The sequence below is a fragment of the Lactuca virosa genome, chromosome 6, assembly GCF_052849685.1.
Source record: "Lactuca virosa cultivar CGN04683 chromosome 6, Lactuca_virosa_CGN04683_v6, whole genome shotgun sequence".
In the NCBI taxonomy this organism is placed as follows: Eukaryota; Viridiplantae; Streptophyta; class Magnoliopsida; order Asterales; family Asteraceae; genus Lactuca; species Lactuca virosa.
The window spans coordinates 205,358,416-205,376,885 of NC_136431.1; the positions used below are offsets into that span (position 1 = coordinate 205,358,416).

The following is an 18,470-nucleotide window of genomic DNA, read 5'->3' on the forward strand; positions in this document are numbered from 1 at the left end:
TATGAATATGGTGTTAATCCATGAAATTACAATTTGTACCTTGTTAAGTCGTTAGTAGAGCGTGTATGGTTAACCGACACACTAATTTGGGACTAACAATGTGTGACAAAGGGTAGCTTGATGTTAATCATAGATTAATGGAGCGTGTGTGGTTAACCGACACATTGATTAGGTGATTTGTAACATTGGGTGTACCAAGTTAATTTGCATGGTTATTCACACCTTGTTTGTGATCCTCAGCATCCCAGTCACAAACTTGAAGGGCACAATCGAGATTTAAACATGCCATTGAAAAAGGTTCAATGAATCTCAAAGGATCTAGAAATTTCAATCCAATTAAAACTTAATAATCTATTTCGTTTTTCATGGTGGAAATTGGTAAATCGTCATTTACCTACCTTCAAATATTTTACAATTGGATTACGGCATCCCTTTTCGCAATTGTAGAATATTGTGTTGGGTCCTAGCCTTAATATTTCATTTGGGTGTAATATTAAGGATTATCATCTAATCTAAACTTTGTTCTTCTTCTTTTACAGATGTCTATCCCAAACAATGCTTCCAACCCAATCCCTTCAGGCTCTTTCTCCCTTATGAACCTTTGTGGGAGGGTCATTTTCGATGGATCGAACTTCAATGACTGGATTCGAAACATCAGAATGGTTATTCGCTATGAGGACAAAGAATATGTCTTAGATAAAGAGCTCAAAGTGATTGATGTCACCATTGCTACTCCCGAACAAATCGCTGAACATACTACTCATGAGAGGGATGTGACAAAGGTGTCGTGTCTAATGATTGCTACCATGACTGCTGAGCTACAGAAGTCCTATAAGGACTACTATCCTTTTGAAACGTATCAAGATTTGATGGAAAGATACCATCAAAGTGCTTGGCAGGAGAGGTATGAGATCATTGCTTCCATGATCACAACCAAAATGAAGGATGGTGAGCCCATCACGGCCCACTTGCAGAAGATGCAGAGATTCGTGGACCGCTTGCTTAAATTGAATGTCAATTTTGATGAAGAGTTGGCCATAGATATTATTCTACATTCTTTACCTTCTTGTTATGATCAGTTTCGTATGACCTATCATATGAACAAGGAGGAGGTCACTCTTAGCAAGCTTCAAGGCCTTCTTAGGACTACAGAAAGCAACCTGAAAGGCAAGTCGGTTGTGTCTACTCCTACTACTACTCCTGCCGCTGTTCTGGCAATCGGACATGGGAAGGGAAAGAAGAGGAAGGCTCCCTACAAGAGCCATAAAGGAAAGTCTCTTGATGGATCCTCTTCCAGTGGGACCAAAGCTGGTTCTGCTAATCCCTCTTCCAATCCGAAGGAAGCAGAGTGCTTTCACTGTCATGAAAAAGGGAACTAGAAACGAAGCTGCCCCAACTACTTGCAGGACATAAAGGATGGCAAGATCAAGCCCTCCTTTGTAGGTATTTACACTATTCGATCTAATATCTCATCACATGCTAATTCTTGGGTCCTTGATACAGGTTGTGGTATTCACATTTATTCTGATTTGCAGGGACTAAAAAGAAGTAGGGATGTGGAGCACGGGAAGATAAACTTAATCATGGGAAATAGGAAAGTGTCGCCTGTGACCAAGATTGGACTTTATTCTTTATTGCTTAGTAATGGTTTAAATTTAGATTTGAAGAATTGTTGTTACTCCGCCGATATGGAGAGAAATATTATTTCCTTTCACAGTTTGTATAAACAAGGTTTTACCTTTTCCTTTAATAATGAAAATGGTGGTATTTATGCTTATTGTAATGGTGTATTTTATTTTGAAGCATTACCTTGAAATGGTATATATGAAACTGTGATGGTTGTAGATAACTTAGGAAATAATGTGTTGAATATTGATTCTTCCAATGATTTGGATAAAGCATACTTGTGGCATTGTCGTCTTGGACATGTCAACAAGAAGCGCATAGCACAACTCCAAAAGGATGGAGTTTTGGAGTCATTCGATTTAAAGTCGGATGACACTTGCGAATCTTGTTTACTTGGAAAGATGACCAAGTCACCCTTCACTGGTACTTGTGAAAGGGGTGAAGGTCTGTTGGATCTTATACACACTGATGTGTGTGGACCATTCAGAACCGCCACAAGGGATGCTAACCACTTCTATGTGACTTTTACTGATGATTATAGTAGATACGGATATATTTACTTAATCAAGCATAAGTCAAAAACTTTTGAAAAGTTCAAGGAGTTTAAGCAAGAAGTGGAGAATCAATTGGGCAGGAAGATAAAGATGCTACGATCCGATCGTGGATGAGAGTATCTTAGTATCGAGTTCCTAGACTATCTTAAGGAATGTGAAATTGTTTCACAATTGACGCCACCTAGGACACCACAGCTTAATGGTGTGGCTGAGAGGTGCAATAGAACCTTGCTAGACATGGTTCGTTCCATGATGAGTCGAACTTCATGACCTATCTCATTCTGAGGGTATGCCGTAGAGACTGCCACCCATATCCTTAATCTAGTCCCTACCAAAAAGGTTTCCAAAACACCTCAAGAGATGTGGACAGGGAAAGTTCCCACATTAGACCACATCAAAGTTTGGGGTTGCGAGGCTTTTGTGACAATGTTGTCCTTGTTGCGAGGAGAGGAGTCTTTCGCGAGAGAGAACTCATAGGCCAGGGAAACAGTGGGAGGCAAATTGACCTTCAAGAGCTTCAAGAGTCAAGCAGTGAAGGAACCTCAAACACTAGCAATCAACCTGAGGAGGAAGCTCCAGTTGATCCAATTGACGAGTCCTTACCTCTGAGGCGTTCCAGTAGAGTTAGAAATACACCTGAGTTTTATGGTTTCCATATTACTACTGAAGGTGAGACATTTATCAGTGATAGCACACTGGTAAATTTGGATGAACCTAATAACTACAAGGAAGCCATGGCAGGCCCCGAGTCTGCAAAGTGGAAAGACGCTATGGACAGCGAGATCCAGTCAATTGTATGACAATCAATTTTGGAACTTGGTTTATAATGTACCGGGTCGTAAGACAGTCGGGTGCAAATGGATCTTCAAGAAGAAGACCGAAATAGATGGGAAAGTACACACATATAAAGTGCGACTGGTTGTGAAGGGCTTTACTCAAACTCCGGGAGTTGACTATGATGAGACATTCTCACCAGTAGTGAAGATTAAATCTATAAGGGTTATGTTGGCCATAGCTGCATTTCATGATTATGAAATATGGCAAATGAATGTCAAAACCGCTTTCCTTAATGGAAAGTTGGCTGAAGATGTTTACATGAGTCAGCCAGAGGGTTTTGTCAATGCAAAGTACCCTAATAGAGTGTGTAAGCTTGAGAAATCCATTTATGGATTGAAGCAAGCATCTCGCAGATGAAATCTTTGTTTTGAGGAGAAAGTCAAAGAGTTTGGATTTTCGAGAAGCAAGGATGAGTTCTGCGTATATGTCAAAGCTAGTGGGAGTATAGTGAGCTTTCTGGTATTGTATGTAGATGACATACTGCTCATAGGAAACGACATCCCAACCTTGCAGGAGGTTAAGTCCTGGCTTGGGAAGTGTTTCGCTACGAAGGACCTCAGAGAAGCTGCTTATATCCTAGGGATAAGGATATTGAGAGACAGGAGTAAAAGACTAATAGGACTTAGTCAAAGTATCTACTTGGACAAGGTGTTGAAGCGTTTCAGCATGGAGAACTCCAAGAAAGGTAACCTACCTATCCTAAGCAATACCAAACTGAGTAAGAATCAGAGTCCGAGTACAGAGGCTGAGATAGCAGAAATGAGTCGAATACCATATGCTTCCATAGTTGGCTCGATCATGTATGCTATGACTTGTACTCGCCTTGATGTGGCCTTTACTTTGAGCATGGTTAGCAGATATCAAGGGAATCCTGGTAAAGCTCATTGGAATGCGGTTAAGAACATTCTCAAGTACATGCGGAGGACTAAGGACTGGATCCTTACCCTTGGTGGGAGTGATGACTTGAGAGTGACGGGGTATAGTGACGCCAGCTTTCAAACCGATCGAGATAATTTCCGCTCTCAGTCGGGCTGGGTGTTTACCCTGAATGGAGGAGCAGTGACATGGAAAATTTCCAAGCAGGAGACTGTAGCTAATTCAACGTGTGAATCAGAGTACATAGCATCAAGGTGATGAGGACATCGAGAAAGACTCCAATCATATAAATGATGTAGAGGTAGTCATCAATACATCTTGATTAGTTGATTTCTACTCAATTTATTTTACAAACATTATAACATTAACTTTTTTCATGCTCATGGTACGACTAAGGAGGTAAGTGAGCTCTTATAGATAACCACTAAAAAGGATGTTGTTCATATAAACAACACACAGATAATACTTGGTTAAGTTTACTTATTTCATTTTATATCTAACTATACAAATTCACTTTTTGATTAATGTACTATTGATGCCATATAAAAGAGACTTCGGAGATAGTCTTCGAAAAGGAGGCTAAGACTGATGATGAAACACCCCTTGTATGAGATAGTTGACTTTTTCAATAAGTATTAAGTGTCCCATTTATTTTAGAATAACAATGTTATTATAAGAAAATCAAGTTATGTAGTGTCGGGTTTCTGCCTATTTAGGAACGTGTTCCTAAGGTCGCAACCTTGTTGTGGGAACTAAATCACTACCACTTGAAGGGTGACCCATGTATCTAGTCATTTAAGTTTATGGTAGTTCACACACTACGATTCACGATTCCAAGCACATTATTTTCCAATAACATTCATCCGCAAGCATTTGACATAAGTAGTATTCATAAAAAAGTAAAATGTTCTCATAAACAGTTTAAACCACATAACTTTATAACATATATCATTTATAAGGCACACATATTATTTAAAACATTTTTGACGTGTGTCACAAACTGGAAAAAATCACAAAGTACTTGCCTTGATACTTAGTTCTACTAACTATGTTTGTTCTTTCTTCTTTGGTTGCATTATTTCCTTTCAACATATAATAATTTACCGTCTTAATCAATATTCAAGGTTTTCGTCCTTGCTTAAGAACTAATTATAAGTGTATTCCTTGAATATTCATTAACTTCAATCTAATACTTCCTAACTATCAAATAAATTAGAGTCAGACAATACAGTCGGGAAGCAAGATCCTTTCAGCATATAGCTTTTCGGAAAATCCAAAAACCAAACCAACATGACCATTCTATACACCGTCATCGTAAGTAGATCAATCAATATTATTATTAGGATTAATAATTATTTTTATCTTAATACCATTATATATTAATTCAACTTTCAAATTCATAATAACAAAAGTTTTGCATACTTTTAGTCTCATTATATTTTGGTAATACGTCAATGTTTCCACAATAATACTTTCCATGAAATATTAATGGATAGGGTTTCACATCATCTTTAACCTTTTTTCCAATTAGTATAATAAGACATAACCTACAAGTTATTCTTAGCTCATAAATGAAATCTAATATCGACACTAGTTTTAAGTTTTTTATAAGTCATCTTTACTCTTGATATTTACTCACCTTATCTTGTAGACACAATCTAATGCCGACACTAGTGATGTTTGCACTTTCAAAGTTAACATATATGATAAGTTAAAACTTAACTAATCACTAAATTAAGTTATTAATATTTTTTTCACATGACAACCTAATTATTATACACTATATAAGCTAGACAAGTCATTTTGAGAAGCATTGGAGGTGGTTTAAGGTAAAAGGGGTCAACGACATAAAACTTTAATTTTTTCCTTCATTTCCATCCAATGAAAAACTCATGCCGTGTAAATGTACTCATGAAATCCATACGAGCTGTATATATTTACTAATGAAATCCACACGGTTCGTGCGGGCGCCCAAACTTGCCCATTGCGTGATTTTTGTCCCATTTGGTTATTATTCTTTGATGTATTTGGTCTTAAATTTTCCATAGACCTTCCAGTTGACTTATATAGGATGTAATAATTCTTAGTATCATGTTTTACTACTAAAACATCTTATTTCATTAGTGAATTAATGATTAAATGTCTTAATATTTCAACATTTTGAATGAATTTGATGGAAGTCATCAAACTTCAAATTTAGGCCCTAAGTATCATTTAATCATGTCTTTCATATAGGTTGACTCTTACTATAATAATAAAACCAAATGACATCCTAAACATGTTATTAATCATTTGAAGGCATCATTACACAAGGATTTACGACTCAAGTGAGATAATATATGTTGGAGGAATTAAGGTTTACATTGGAGATCTGGATACCACTTGGATCGTGTGAATACTTTCTGAATTGATATTTCTACCTATGCCTGAGTTGCAAGAAATTCAGCCTAGGATAATCCAAGAGGAAACTTACGATTCTAGGCACAGAAATCGTAAGCCAAATTGCTAGAAGGATTCTCTGTTTGTTTGAAGAAAAAGAGAGCTAATAATTTTCGTGTATCTCTTCTCAAAGAGAAGAGCCGTTTATATAATAAAAGAGATTAGGGTTTCTCTTAGGTCAGCGGGACCCCAGCCAGGGGCTTTGCCCCTTGGACCCCGCTAGGGGTGCTGCCCCTAGACCTTGCCAAAGGGGCGCTGCCCGTTTGGAAACCCCGGACCCAGGGGCACTACCCCCGAACCCCCGACTTGTCGTCGAATCGGCTTCTAATTCGATCTTATACATGCATGCACCCCGCACAAACCCGTACATATATTAGAGTACAAATTATGAAGCCCCTTAGCTCACATGTTAGTTCGAATTACATAAAATGATATGGTGATACTAAAATCACCAACAATATAGTGATATGAACAACCAAAAGCTTGATCAGGTTACACTGGAATCACATAAGCTTCAAATTATCACAAATCCTTTTATAAACGTGGATAATCACCAATAAGTTTCAATTTGAGCTGGTGAATTAGACTTATGAGATAAACTTAAGTCATTAGTAGATCTTGAATGACCATTCAAGTCCTAAGTCAAACATGAAATCTTTAAATTAGATCCATAAGTATAATTATTAAACATTGATGGATTTCAAATTTCAAATAGAGTTTAGAGACTTAAATCTAAGTAAAAAAATAACATCATATTCATGAGAGGATACTCAAAAATTGAATTTCACCATTGTTAGGGATTTGAAGCTTCCAAAACACCATTTAAACTCCATCTTTAAGAAATGAATGAGAATAATGAAGATATAATAACAATATAATAACTAAAACTAACTTGAAACATCATCAAAACACTCCTGACATGGTAGATTTTTGAATTTGAAAATCACCTGAAACCCCAACTCGATCTAAATGAAGAACAAAGATAAAATTGTACCTTCCAATAATCTAATGGCTAGTTCTTCCTCTTCAAGCATACTTGAAAACTCCCTTCCAATCCCCTTTCTTTGGTGAAAATCACACAAATATAATAGAATCACGTGGATCTTACGCATTCAAAAATCATTTTTTTGTCCATCTTAGAATTTCTTGATCATCTTTTCAAGATTCGGTATCAAACAATTCGTATGTTAGAGTATTTTTTTAATAGAATCTTTTTGACAAATCAAAAAGGGAAACCAATAATATAGTTCAAAATGCATTGGTCAAGTACCAAATACATCTATATACTATTTTCAGTTGAATATAGTTCTTACAAATAATTTTTTTAATCGATTTCTTTCATTTCTTCTGGAACATTACAAAAAAGCCTTAATTGAAAACAAGATTTTAGTAAGGGAACTAATTCGTACAACAATTTTTCTCCATACACAACAACATGTGTTTTAAAATGTTGTACTGTACAGTTCTACAAAACACAAATTGTTGTCTACCGAGAAAAATTGTTATGTAACATGCTCAATAATCAGAGGCGAGTCTACATGCACATAAAGGGTGTCCATGGACACCCTTAACTTTGAAATTTTATTTACTAAATATATCATAAATTTTATGGGACAGCCTTTGACAAAACAAATTGGACACCCTTTGGAGAAAAGGAAAGATAACAAACAATTTTGATCTTTTATATTTGCTAATCATAATCTATTTTTAATCTCTAAACCTTATAAAAAAATGTAAGAGCAAAAATCTAGGAGTTCGTTAAGTAACAAATATTTTTCAAAAATATAAAAACAGCAAATAAAACCCAAAAGATAATTACGATTTTTGTGGATCGGACGCTGCCAAAGTGCCTTCGTCTACTCAACTTCGAACTGCCACCGCCCGCATACGATTCTTTAGTGTCGTCGACGATCATAGTTCTGGCCGTCTCCGTTTTCTGTCGGTCGCAACCTATCTTAAACAATTCTTGGTGTCAAAGTTCTTGATTTCTGGTCGTCCCCCAGGTCCCAACTCCTTACGTCATTGCCTCCACTTGCATCGATACCATCTCCGCCGCCAGCCCGTCATCCGACCGGACCGAAGAACACCAGCCGTCGGCGCTACAACGTGTGTGTTGCTTCTCGTGCATTCCATATACATTTGGGTAAAACTTTTTCTCTATTTTATGTCTCGTTTCATTACTTTGTGGTTCCTAGTTACGTGTGTAAAACAATAAAATGGGTGTAGGACTGTAGCCTACTGTGTAAACGAAAATTCATTGTCTATATAAACTTAAAAAGTCATAGTCTATACTCTATGTCTTTGGTATAATAAACAATTAGAACAATAGACCTACCAGCTTGCTCATATGAATTCATATACCTATGCATTTATAACATTAGATGTGTTTGTTTTGATTAATTATTTAGATTGGTAATTGTTTATTGTATTATTCTAGACAATATGTTAATGGTTTATAAACAAAAAGGTGAAACTAGCTCTTTGTGATATAATCATGATAACCAACAATGAAATAACGAAGTTGATAAAAAACCATTTGTTTAATAAGATGAGTGATATTACTAATAAACCTACCCGATAATCAAATTTTTTGACTCGTTAATTTTATTATTTCATTTATATGGGACACACGTGAGTTTGAATACTAGATTCGCCACTGTCAATAATATAGTCGCAAATCAAAAAAATGGTTGTTACAACCTTTTAAAACACGTTCAATGATAATAGTCAAAGATCAAGAAGCAGTTGTTACAACCTTCATTATAATTTTTACCAAATAAACTTTTAAAAATTAATACAACGTATGAAATTCTAAAAAATATAGTAATAAGTAATCTTTATAATCAACTCTTCATTTTTACTGATTTTCAGAATCCATAGTATGATTTTCAGAATCCATGATAATTTTATAAATATCACATACTACGATCCATTATTACATTTGGATCATTAATTGGCTAATAAATACAATTGGCCTTATCAGGCTTTACTTTCTCAGGGTCAAATTTGCTAAATTCAGAAAACGTACAATGTTTATTGAGTATGTTACTACTTCCCATAACAACAGTAATCTAATTACTTAAACTACTACTCTGGAAAAAAGAATTCTTCATATATGTTCAGAATAATTCCACTCATTTCATGCTTCTCTATTGCGTCCCTTACGAACCATTCTGCATGCTCTCTCTTCTTTTGAATCGTCGATCCTCCACTTTCAAACGACGAATTGCACTTGTAAGTTTGCATAATCGATCTTTTCTGTATGGTTAGATCTAACAGCTATATGATTTTGTTGATGACAATGAAATCATTGTATAAATTTCGATGTGTTTTTGTAGGAGCTAATGAGCACAGGTATTAAAGGACGACGGGTTCACCCCAATCGGATGTGTCAGCCTCCGGAACCTGATCCCGATGCATCGGTTACACCATCAGGTAGTGATCCCGATTCTTCTTTAATTCCGATGGGTTTCCGATTTGGGTTTAACGAATCGGCGCAAACCCCTAATTTTAAACCCTAATTCTGATGATGAAACGTTGGATCATTATACAGATGAGCAACTGGAAGACTCTATTTTGAAAAAAATAGAGCTTTTGTACATCAAGGCTATTTCCCAGCTTGTTTCATCAGGTTATGATGAGCATGCTGTTTTAGAAGCTGTATTGAGGAATGGACACTGTCATGGGAAAATGGATCCATTGACTAACATTCTGCATAACGCCCAGATATATCTGAGTACTGACGATAGTGGATGCAATGATAAATTTGTTAGCACCGAGGAAGTGTTTGCTAATCTGAAGTTGTTGAGAGAAGCTACACTCAGTTCTTTATTATGTTGGTTGAGGAAAAGTTATCCATTTATGAGCAGAAGGGACGCCATGTGTTGGTTACTCGTGTCTGACCTTAATGCAGTTCGTGTCAGCTCATCAAAAATCTCTAATGATGATGGCGATGGTGTTAATCCACAAATGGATGATCAGCATCCAATTTGGTCAGAGCCCACTCCATCAATGCTTGTCCTTTTAAAAGATAATGCAGACTTTTTAGCTGCAGAGTACAGAAGCTTGGATGGAGATTCTTCAATTGCAGTTGTAAAAGATAGTAAGGTAAGTCTTGAAGGTTTGTGTATGAAGAATCAAACATCTACCAAAAGTATCTTGAAAAAATTCAATGATTTGGATCCAAATGATGAGATACTTATGAGTTTAATGAAAGAAATTAAGGATCTTGATACACAGATCAAGGAAAAAAAGAAGTGGGCTGATGAGAAAGCTCTGCAAGCAGCAAAAAGGTTGTGTGAAGATCGCAATAAGTTAAAGAAGTTAAGAATGGAAAAGGAGGATAAGGAATGGACTAAGAAGCAGAAGTCACCTCTTGATATTGATCACCCCACCATGAAGAGTCTGATTGATGCAGAAATGGCTTTGAGGGCATTAAATATAGAATATGATCATGCATTAATGTTAATGAGTTTTCTTGAAATCGAGAATTCAGAAATTAGAGCTGAAATTATGGCTTCAAAGTTGAGTGCTTCTGAGTCTGTGACTTCAATTGTTGAATCTGGTAAAAGGGAGAAGAAGCATCTCAAGAAGATTTTGGCATGGGAGAAACAAAAGGGTAAGTTGGAGGAAGATATTACATCTGAGAAACAGAAGCTCATGGAGATGGAAGAAGAAATGATTCAAGTTGAAGCATCTAAAAAAACATCCGAGGTATTTTCATTTTCTTTCTATTCTTGTTATATGTTATCATTATTGTACATATATATGGTAGCTTTTCTAAATCTTTAATCTACTTTTCATTTCAATCTTTCTAAAACAGGAAAAATGGAGGGAGGAACAGGAATCCAAAAAACACGCTCTTGCACGTGTAGAACAAGAAATGATTCTCAAAGAACAAACCATATCAGACAACAAAAGAATAAACGAATCATTACATGCAAGAATTGATTTGGATTTGAAATGCCAAAAAGATGACATACAAAGACTCGAACAAGAACTCTCAAGGGTCAAATCTTTGACTGACCCGGATCATTATTGGACTAGTCTTTTTGGGACCCACTTTGAAGGTGATGAAAGCGATGATGAAGTTGACCATGAATGTGTAATATGTGGTGAAAATGAAGTTTCTGTGATTTTTTTACCATGTGCTCATGAAGTAGTTTGTGGTGATTGCAATGAGGGTCTTAAGAAGGATGAATGTCCAACTTGTGGGGTTGCGATTGAACAGAGGGTTCGTGTTTTTGGTGGAAGTTCTTAGTTTTGGATTTTTAGTGTTGTTGTGTTGTGAACAATAGGTTTATAGTGGTGAAGATTTGTGTGTTTTATTGACTTAATAGTAAGAATTAGGATTTATGTTGTGCAAGTTTTGACTTAATAGTAAGAATTAGAGTATATGTTGTGGTGCAAGTTTTTCTTTTGTCGAATTACTTAATATGCTATTGAAAAAGGGATGTTCAAAAAAATAATAAAAAAATGGGAGTGTGATTTACTACTAGATAACCACATTTTTTTTTCTCAACTATGAGAAAGTAACAATCTAATTAGAAAGAAAAAGTCTTTGTTAAATTACTTTTTGAACAAGTTTTATGAGAAAGTAACAATCTAATTAGAAAGAAAAAGTCTTTGTTAAATTACTTTTTGAACAAGTTTTAGGTTTTGCAAAATGCATTTAATTTTGTGTAATTATAGTATGGTCATGGTAACAAATATTGTCTATGTTTTTTGTAATTTAGGATAACTTTGTATTTTGTACAAACATTATTTTCTTTTTGTTTGTGGATTTGAAGATTCTGATTATATATGGTTATATATAGAACGTGTTATTATTGATGAAGTCGCAAATTGTTAAGCGTTCATATCTTTCATCTTGAAATGCGATTTTTTCAATCAAGTAGACATGAGATTTATGTTTGTTTCTTCTATTTGCTATGGGGTATAAATTAAGTTTTGCAGTTCCTCAAGCATATAGGTTGGGTTAGTGCACGAAATCTAGCCAAGTTGTCATAATATGCAGAAGAAACTGTCGAACACAAGATGTCGATGAAATTGATAATCAAATATTTATTCAAAGAGCATTATTTGACCTCATAAATGGGACAATCACACAATAGCATGTTTCCACATAGAGAATCTCATAATGTTTTCAGTCTTTTTTTCTTTTCGGATCGTAAATATTTTTCTCCGAACATGGAGTGTGAATCAATTCACCCAATACTAACAAATCTTGGCTACGTCTTTTGTAACTTAGGGTAACATTATATTTTCTACATCATTATGCAAAATTCTCTTTTGTTTGTGAATTTGAAGATTTCGGTTATATATAGAATGTGGTTTGCAATTTGTTAAGCGTTAATATCTTTCATTTAGATATGCGATTTTTTCCATCAAGGTTTCATGTATACATGATATTTATGTTTCTCTTGTTTGCTATGGGGCATAACTTCTGTTTTGCAGTTCCTTAAACATACTAGGTCATGTAGTGCACGGAATGTAGTGTTGGGAAATTTAGGGTTTGTAGTGGAGATCTGGATACCGACTTGGATCGTGATATCACTTTTCGAACTGATATTTCTACCCTATGCCTGGGTTACAAGAAATTCAGCCTAGGATAATCCAAGTGGACACTCACGATTCTAGGCACGAAAATCGTAAGCCAATATGCTAGAGGATTCTGTGAAAGTATGATCAAACGAGAGCTTAAGATCGTCACCCTCTTCTGAAAAGAAGAGCCGTTTATATAATAAACGATATTAGGGTTTTATTAGGTTGGGCCGTCATTAGTTGCTTTGGAAGCAAGTGATGTTAATCCGGATTTAATGAGGATTTAGGGTTACTAAAACTAACGAGTTTCGTTAGTTTTACCATAAACACCATCAAGAAATTGAATTTTCCACTAAGGTCCCATATGTAAAATTCGGTGAGGTTTTGGGGCCCCAGCCAGGGGCTCTGCCCCTTGGACCCCGCTAGGGGCGCTGCCGCTAGACCCCGCCAAAGGGGCGCTGAACCTTTGGAAACCCCAGACCCGGGGACGCTGCCCCCAGACCCTCGACTAGTCGTCGAACCGGCTTCTAATTCGATCTTATACATGCGTGCACTCCGCACAACCCCGTACACATATTAGAGTACAAACTATGAAGCCCCTTAGCTCGCATGTTAGTTCTAGTTACTTAAAATGACATGGTGACACTAAAATCACCAACATGTAGCCAAGTGATCATAATGTGGATAAGAAACTGTAGAATACAAGATATCAATGAGATTGATAACCAAATATTTATTCTTAGAGAGTATTTAATAAAAGGGACAATCACCCTCTAGTATGTTGCCACATAGAAAATCTTCTAATTGTTTAAGCCTTTTCACTATTTGGATAGTAAATATTTATGAGAACATGGAGTGTGAATCAAATCACCTAATGCTAACAAATCATGGCTATGTTTTTTTGTAGTTTAGGGTAACTTTATAATTACTAAAACATTATGTAAAATTAACTTTTGTTTGCGAATTCGAAGATTGTGGTTATATATTGAATGACATTATATTGATGAAGTCGTAATTTCTTAAGTGTTAATATCTTTCATCTTGAAATGCGATTTTTTCAATCAAGGTTTCATGTAGACATGATATTTATGTTTGTCTCTCCTATTTTCTATGGGGCATAACTTCAGTTTTGCAAGCATACTAGGACAATGTAGTGCACGAAATGTAGCCAATTGATCCTAATATGCAGAAGAAATTGTAGAACAAAAGATTTCAATGAGACCGATAATCAAATTTTTATTCTTAGAATATACTGATTTGACCCTATAAACATGGCAATCAACCAATAACATGTTGCCACTTATAAAATCTCCTAACTACTTTTTTTTTCGGATGGTAAATTTTTCTATAAAAATAAAGTGTTAATCTAACCCATGTTTGTAACCAAAATAACATATAATCAAGTAAATATTCTTTGAATGTCGGTATTCAAAAAAAATACGAGCATTGTGTAAAATATGGGTTTTAGGTTATTCTTTTTACTATTAAATATTTTATTGCACCACTTAATATTTGGTTGCTACTTTCATACATGGTAAATCGAGGTGTTACATGAGGCTACACGGTACACCTAAAACTGCACGTTGCGGTGGCCAAGGTGGCACAACAGTGTGTGTTGCACACAACACCGACCTCCATTGTTGTGTTGCGGTATGGCCACCGCGAGAGGGTAGCTTATTGCACCTCTTTTTTTGTCCTTTTTGTGACGGTTGACATTTGTGACCAATTAAAAAAAGATAAATAAAAAGGTTGACATTCCTGCCTTACTCATCACCCAATTCCACTCCATGGATGCTTTTGTGGAACACATGGATCACCATTCCAACTGAAACGAAAAGGAAGACCCAATGTACCGTTCAACTTCTGCAAAGCTTTTACTACAACATAAAGAAATAATTTTTACTTCATTAGAATCATTTTCAAAGCTTCAAATTCCAAGAAATGTTTTAAACAATTGAAATTTTGGCATCAGCTCTGACAATTTCAAAGATCTCTATGGTCTCTATGGCACTGATTATGGTATGACTACCTTTTACAAGCTGCAAAATTATTGTCAAACTCCTCCCGCTAACATGGACTGTTGTATTTAGCACAAGAGCACTATTAATATCTCCACTCATTTTGACAATATTAATCTCTAGAAACATGTTATCAACATTTATAATGATGTCAAAAACTCGTTGTCCCTCCCATGTGAGTTGTGACCGAAGGATCAATCTCTCTACAAAATACAAAGTAGTTGATAAATTTTTCAAAGGATAATGTCTAAAATACAAAAAGAAAAATTGAAAGTACGATGTTATAAATGGTACATTTTGAAAAAGTACAATGCCTTAGAAAAAATCTTGCACACAAGGTGCATTAAAAAAGATAACGTCGGTGGCATGCTATAGTTATGGTCATAATATTCCCTATTTCTTATATATCAAATGTGTATTTTTAGTTTTTTACTTTAATAAAAAAAACTATACTGTTTCATCAAAACAAAAGCATAAGTATCTTATGGATGTGTTTATGATCTTCCAATAAAGTAATACTCTCAAGTATAGTGTACAAATGGAAATATCAAAATGAGTTGTTTATTTTGAACACAACCTTTAAAAAAATTGCTATAATATAGATTAACTTTTGTTCACGAAAATAATAAGTTTCTTTTTAAACACGCCATTTTCTCTGTTAATGTATATTAATTAAAGATAACCTTCACCCTGTTAACTGGTTCCAAATTTATTGAGCATATCTAATATTTACTCAAAAAAAGGGTATGAAATGAAACCAAATAACTAGTTAATATGAACATCACAATAGGAGCTTTTTTCATGTAAAAAAAAACTCAAGAAAATTGAAGTTATTGGATGAACTTTTTCAAAGAGTTTGTTAATTAACAAGCTTTCAATGATTTGGTGGATCCATGGGTTTTCAACCAATTGTATATAGACAACATATACAAGGGTCCCACAAATAACAAACTAAAATAATGTTTCTATTGTGGAGATAAAAAGAGATTTTTCATTTTAAGTTTTTTAATGAAAAATTCCACCAAAAATCTCTCGTGTTATAGATGTTCGATAAAAATTTACCTGCCAACATTACCAGCTTTAACTTAACCAGAATTAACTCTAAGACAAGGCATAGAAGCTGCTATCTTCCACATTTTAGTAGCTTCCACTATGATGATTGTTGACCACATCTTTAGTTATTCAGATGCTTTTGATGTGAGCCCTGTTTCTCTTCTGGTGGCTCTTTTGATGAACACATGATTCTATGAACAAAACTCCGATTATTTTGGATGCTCCTGCATTATTCATGAAACCATAGTCATCATTCAGTTCTAGAATGTTCAAATCAACAGTCAAATTTTAGTTATGCACTAAGATAAACAAAGTTAACCCCAAGGGGTCTATACCAAATTACCAACAACAATCTCCATTTTAATAATTTTAACCTAAATCAAACCGGATAAGGATATCAAAGCTAGTGGCAGATGTAACACCAATCTCATTATCCTTAAAAAATCATTAGAATGAGAATACTCTAGTTCCTAATCAATATAATCAATTATTATTATCTAGCACATACGTAGATTCATACCAATCTTAGTTTGGCATCAGTTTGTTCGTTTCAATTACTTATTTCAATTTATAAAAAGACATAGGTTATATTCAAACCACGGTGAAAACATGAAGCTAAAACCCAAAATTTTCTACGGGTCATGTAAAATGAAGCTAAGAAAATCCAAAAATTAGGAACAAAGTTAAGAATGAACACCTTCTTTCTCTCAGAAAATCCAATTGAACAAATGTCGCTAAAGGAGAGGGGATTTGAAGCTGAGGAGATTGGAATCGTTATTGAAATGTGCAGAGATGAAGCAGACGACATGGGAAATAGTTGCGGAAGGTTTTCTGATGAAGACCGGAGATGAGGGTGAGGAACTTGAGCTGCAAAGAACGAACCAGAGGAAGAAACGTAAGACCATCTCGAACTCACCTCCATTTTTTCCCCAAAAAATGGAGTAAAAAATGGGGCAAATAGTGTTTCATCTCCAACCCTACTCCATTTTTTCCCCATTTTTACCCCCAAAAAGTATATTCCTAGTATATTACATTATTCCAACTTACATAGATTGTCAAACACACCCCTCTACTAATTTAGTTTTAACAAATATATAATCTATATTTTTTTAACTACATTAATATTTAATACAAACGATTATATTTATAATAAACTTATAAATAAATATTATACATGCATTTATAGAAATATTACACATATACACTTTTAAATAAATATTAATAAATAAATAATAGTATTGTCACTTGTTGGTTTTTATTAGATTATTATTGTAATATATAGGTTAACTACATGTTTAATAGCATATGTTATCGTGTTTGTAATATATGTTTTAATTATAAGTTTTTGTAAAATACGTTATCGTTTTTTAAAATTTCAATATGTATTTAAATTTTTATATGAATTTGATGAACAAAAAATAAACTTTATATTTATAATTAATTAATATAATGTAATATATAACAAAATATTATAAGTATTAAATATTATATTTAAATTATAATTAGTAGGTAAAAATGAACTAGAAATGTATAAAAATATAACAGAGAGACTAAAATCGACAACGCAAAGTTCACCCCCATTTTGGAAGAAATGAATAGTATAACACCATATTTGGTGTAATACTATTCATATCCCCAGAATGGGGGAATAAATGGAGAAGGGTTGGAGAAGAATGGGGAAAAATGGAGAATGAGAGTGGGTTTGAGATGCTCTAAGTTTGACGCATATACAGTTCCCACTGTACTCTAATAAACGGAAATCAAATGACCAAATATGAAGTAGAATGAACAGTTTGAACACTAAATTAACTCTATCAATTGTTAATGTATAACGAAATTAATTAAACAATTGATTAGAAAGAATACCTGGTTGGTTGTTCAATACTGAAGACTCGACGAATCAGAAATCGATTTTGAATCGGTGGTGAAGAGACATGAATCTGAAATCGATTTTGAATCGGCGATGAGTTTTGAAGAGGTGCTCGCCGGTGAAGAGAGGCGATGGAGTTTGTCAAGAGAGAGTGAGAGAGTGTGAGCGATCAATTTCGTAGCTGATGTTGTCGTTCATCGATGCTTTGATAAGTAAGCCACTTGACCAGAGTGAAGGCGATCTACAGGGGCAAAATGGGAAAAATACAAATGAACAATCAATTCAATTTTGACGTTGCGTCAAATGAACATCCATTGGTCAATGCAGAGGCTAAAGTTTGTTAATAATTCCAAAAATACAAATTTTAATTGGAAATATTATCTAGTACGCCTAATTAACCGTATTATATTTCTTCATTTGTTTATATTAGATTAATTTTATAATATGGTTTTCATTACAACCGTATTAGATGTGAGTATACTATATTATCTATTTTCCATTAGTGTTCTTTTGTTACTAAATGTTGAAATTAGTATATACTATTAATTTTCAAAACGTTAGCTACAGTTAGCTTTTCTCTCTTTCTTATTTGTGCACGGAAGTATTTGCCTTTCTTATTTTGCCACTGAAACTTTTACTTCTCATTTTCTCGCA

General features: G+C 34.6%; 1 protein-coding gene across 1 annotated transcript; it reads left to right on the plus strand.

The window, feature by feature from the left end:
• Positions 1–9,497: 9,497 nt before the first annotated feature.
• LOC145119026 (MND1-interacting protein 1-like) lies at positions 9,498–11,741 on the plus strand. Its single transcript, XM_079054673.1, has 4 exons — positions 9,498–9,566; positions 9,671–9,767; positions 9,886–11,045; positions 11,155–11,741. Exons 1-4 carry the CDS (start codon positions 9,510–9,512, stop codon positions 11,590–11,592), a joined length of 1,752 nt encoding a protein of 583 aa, XP_078910799.1. The 5' UTR covers positions 9,498–9,509; the 3' UTR covers positions 11,593–11,741.
• The last annotated feature ends 6,729 nt before the right edge of the window (positions 11,742–18,470 follow it).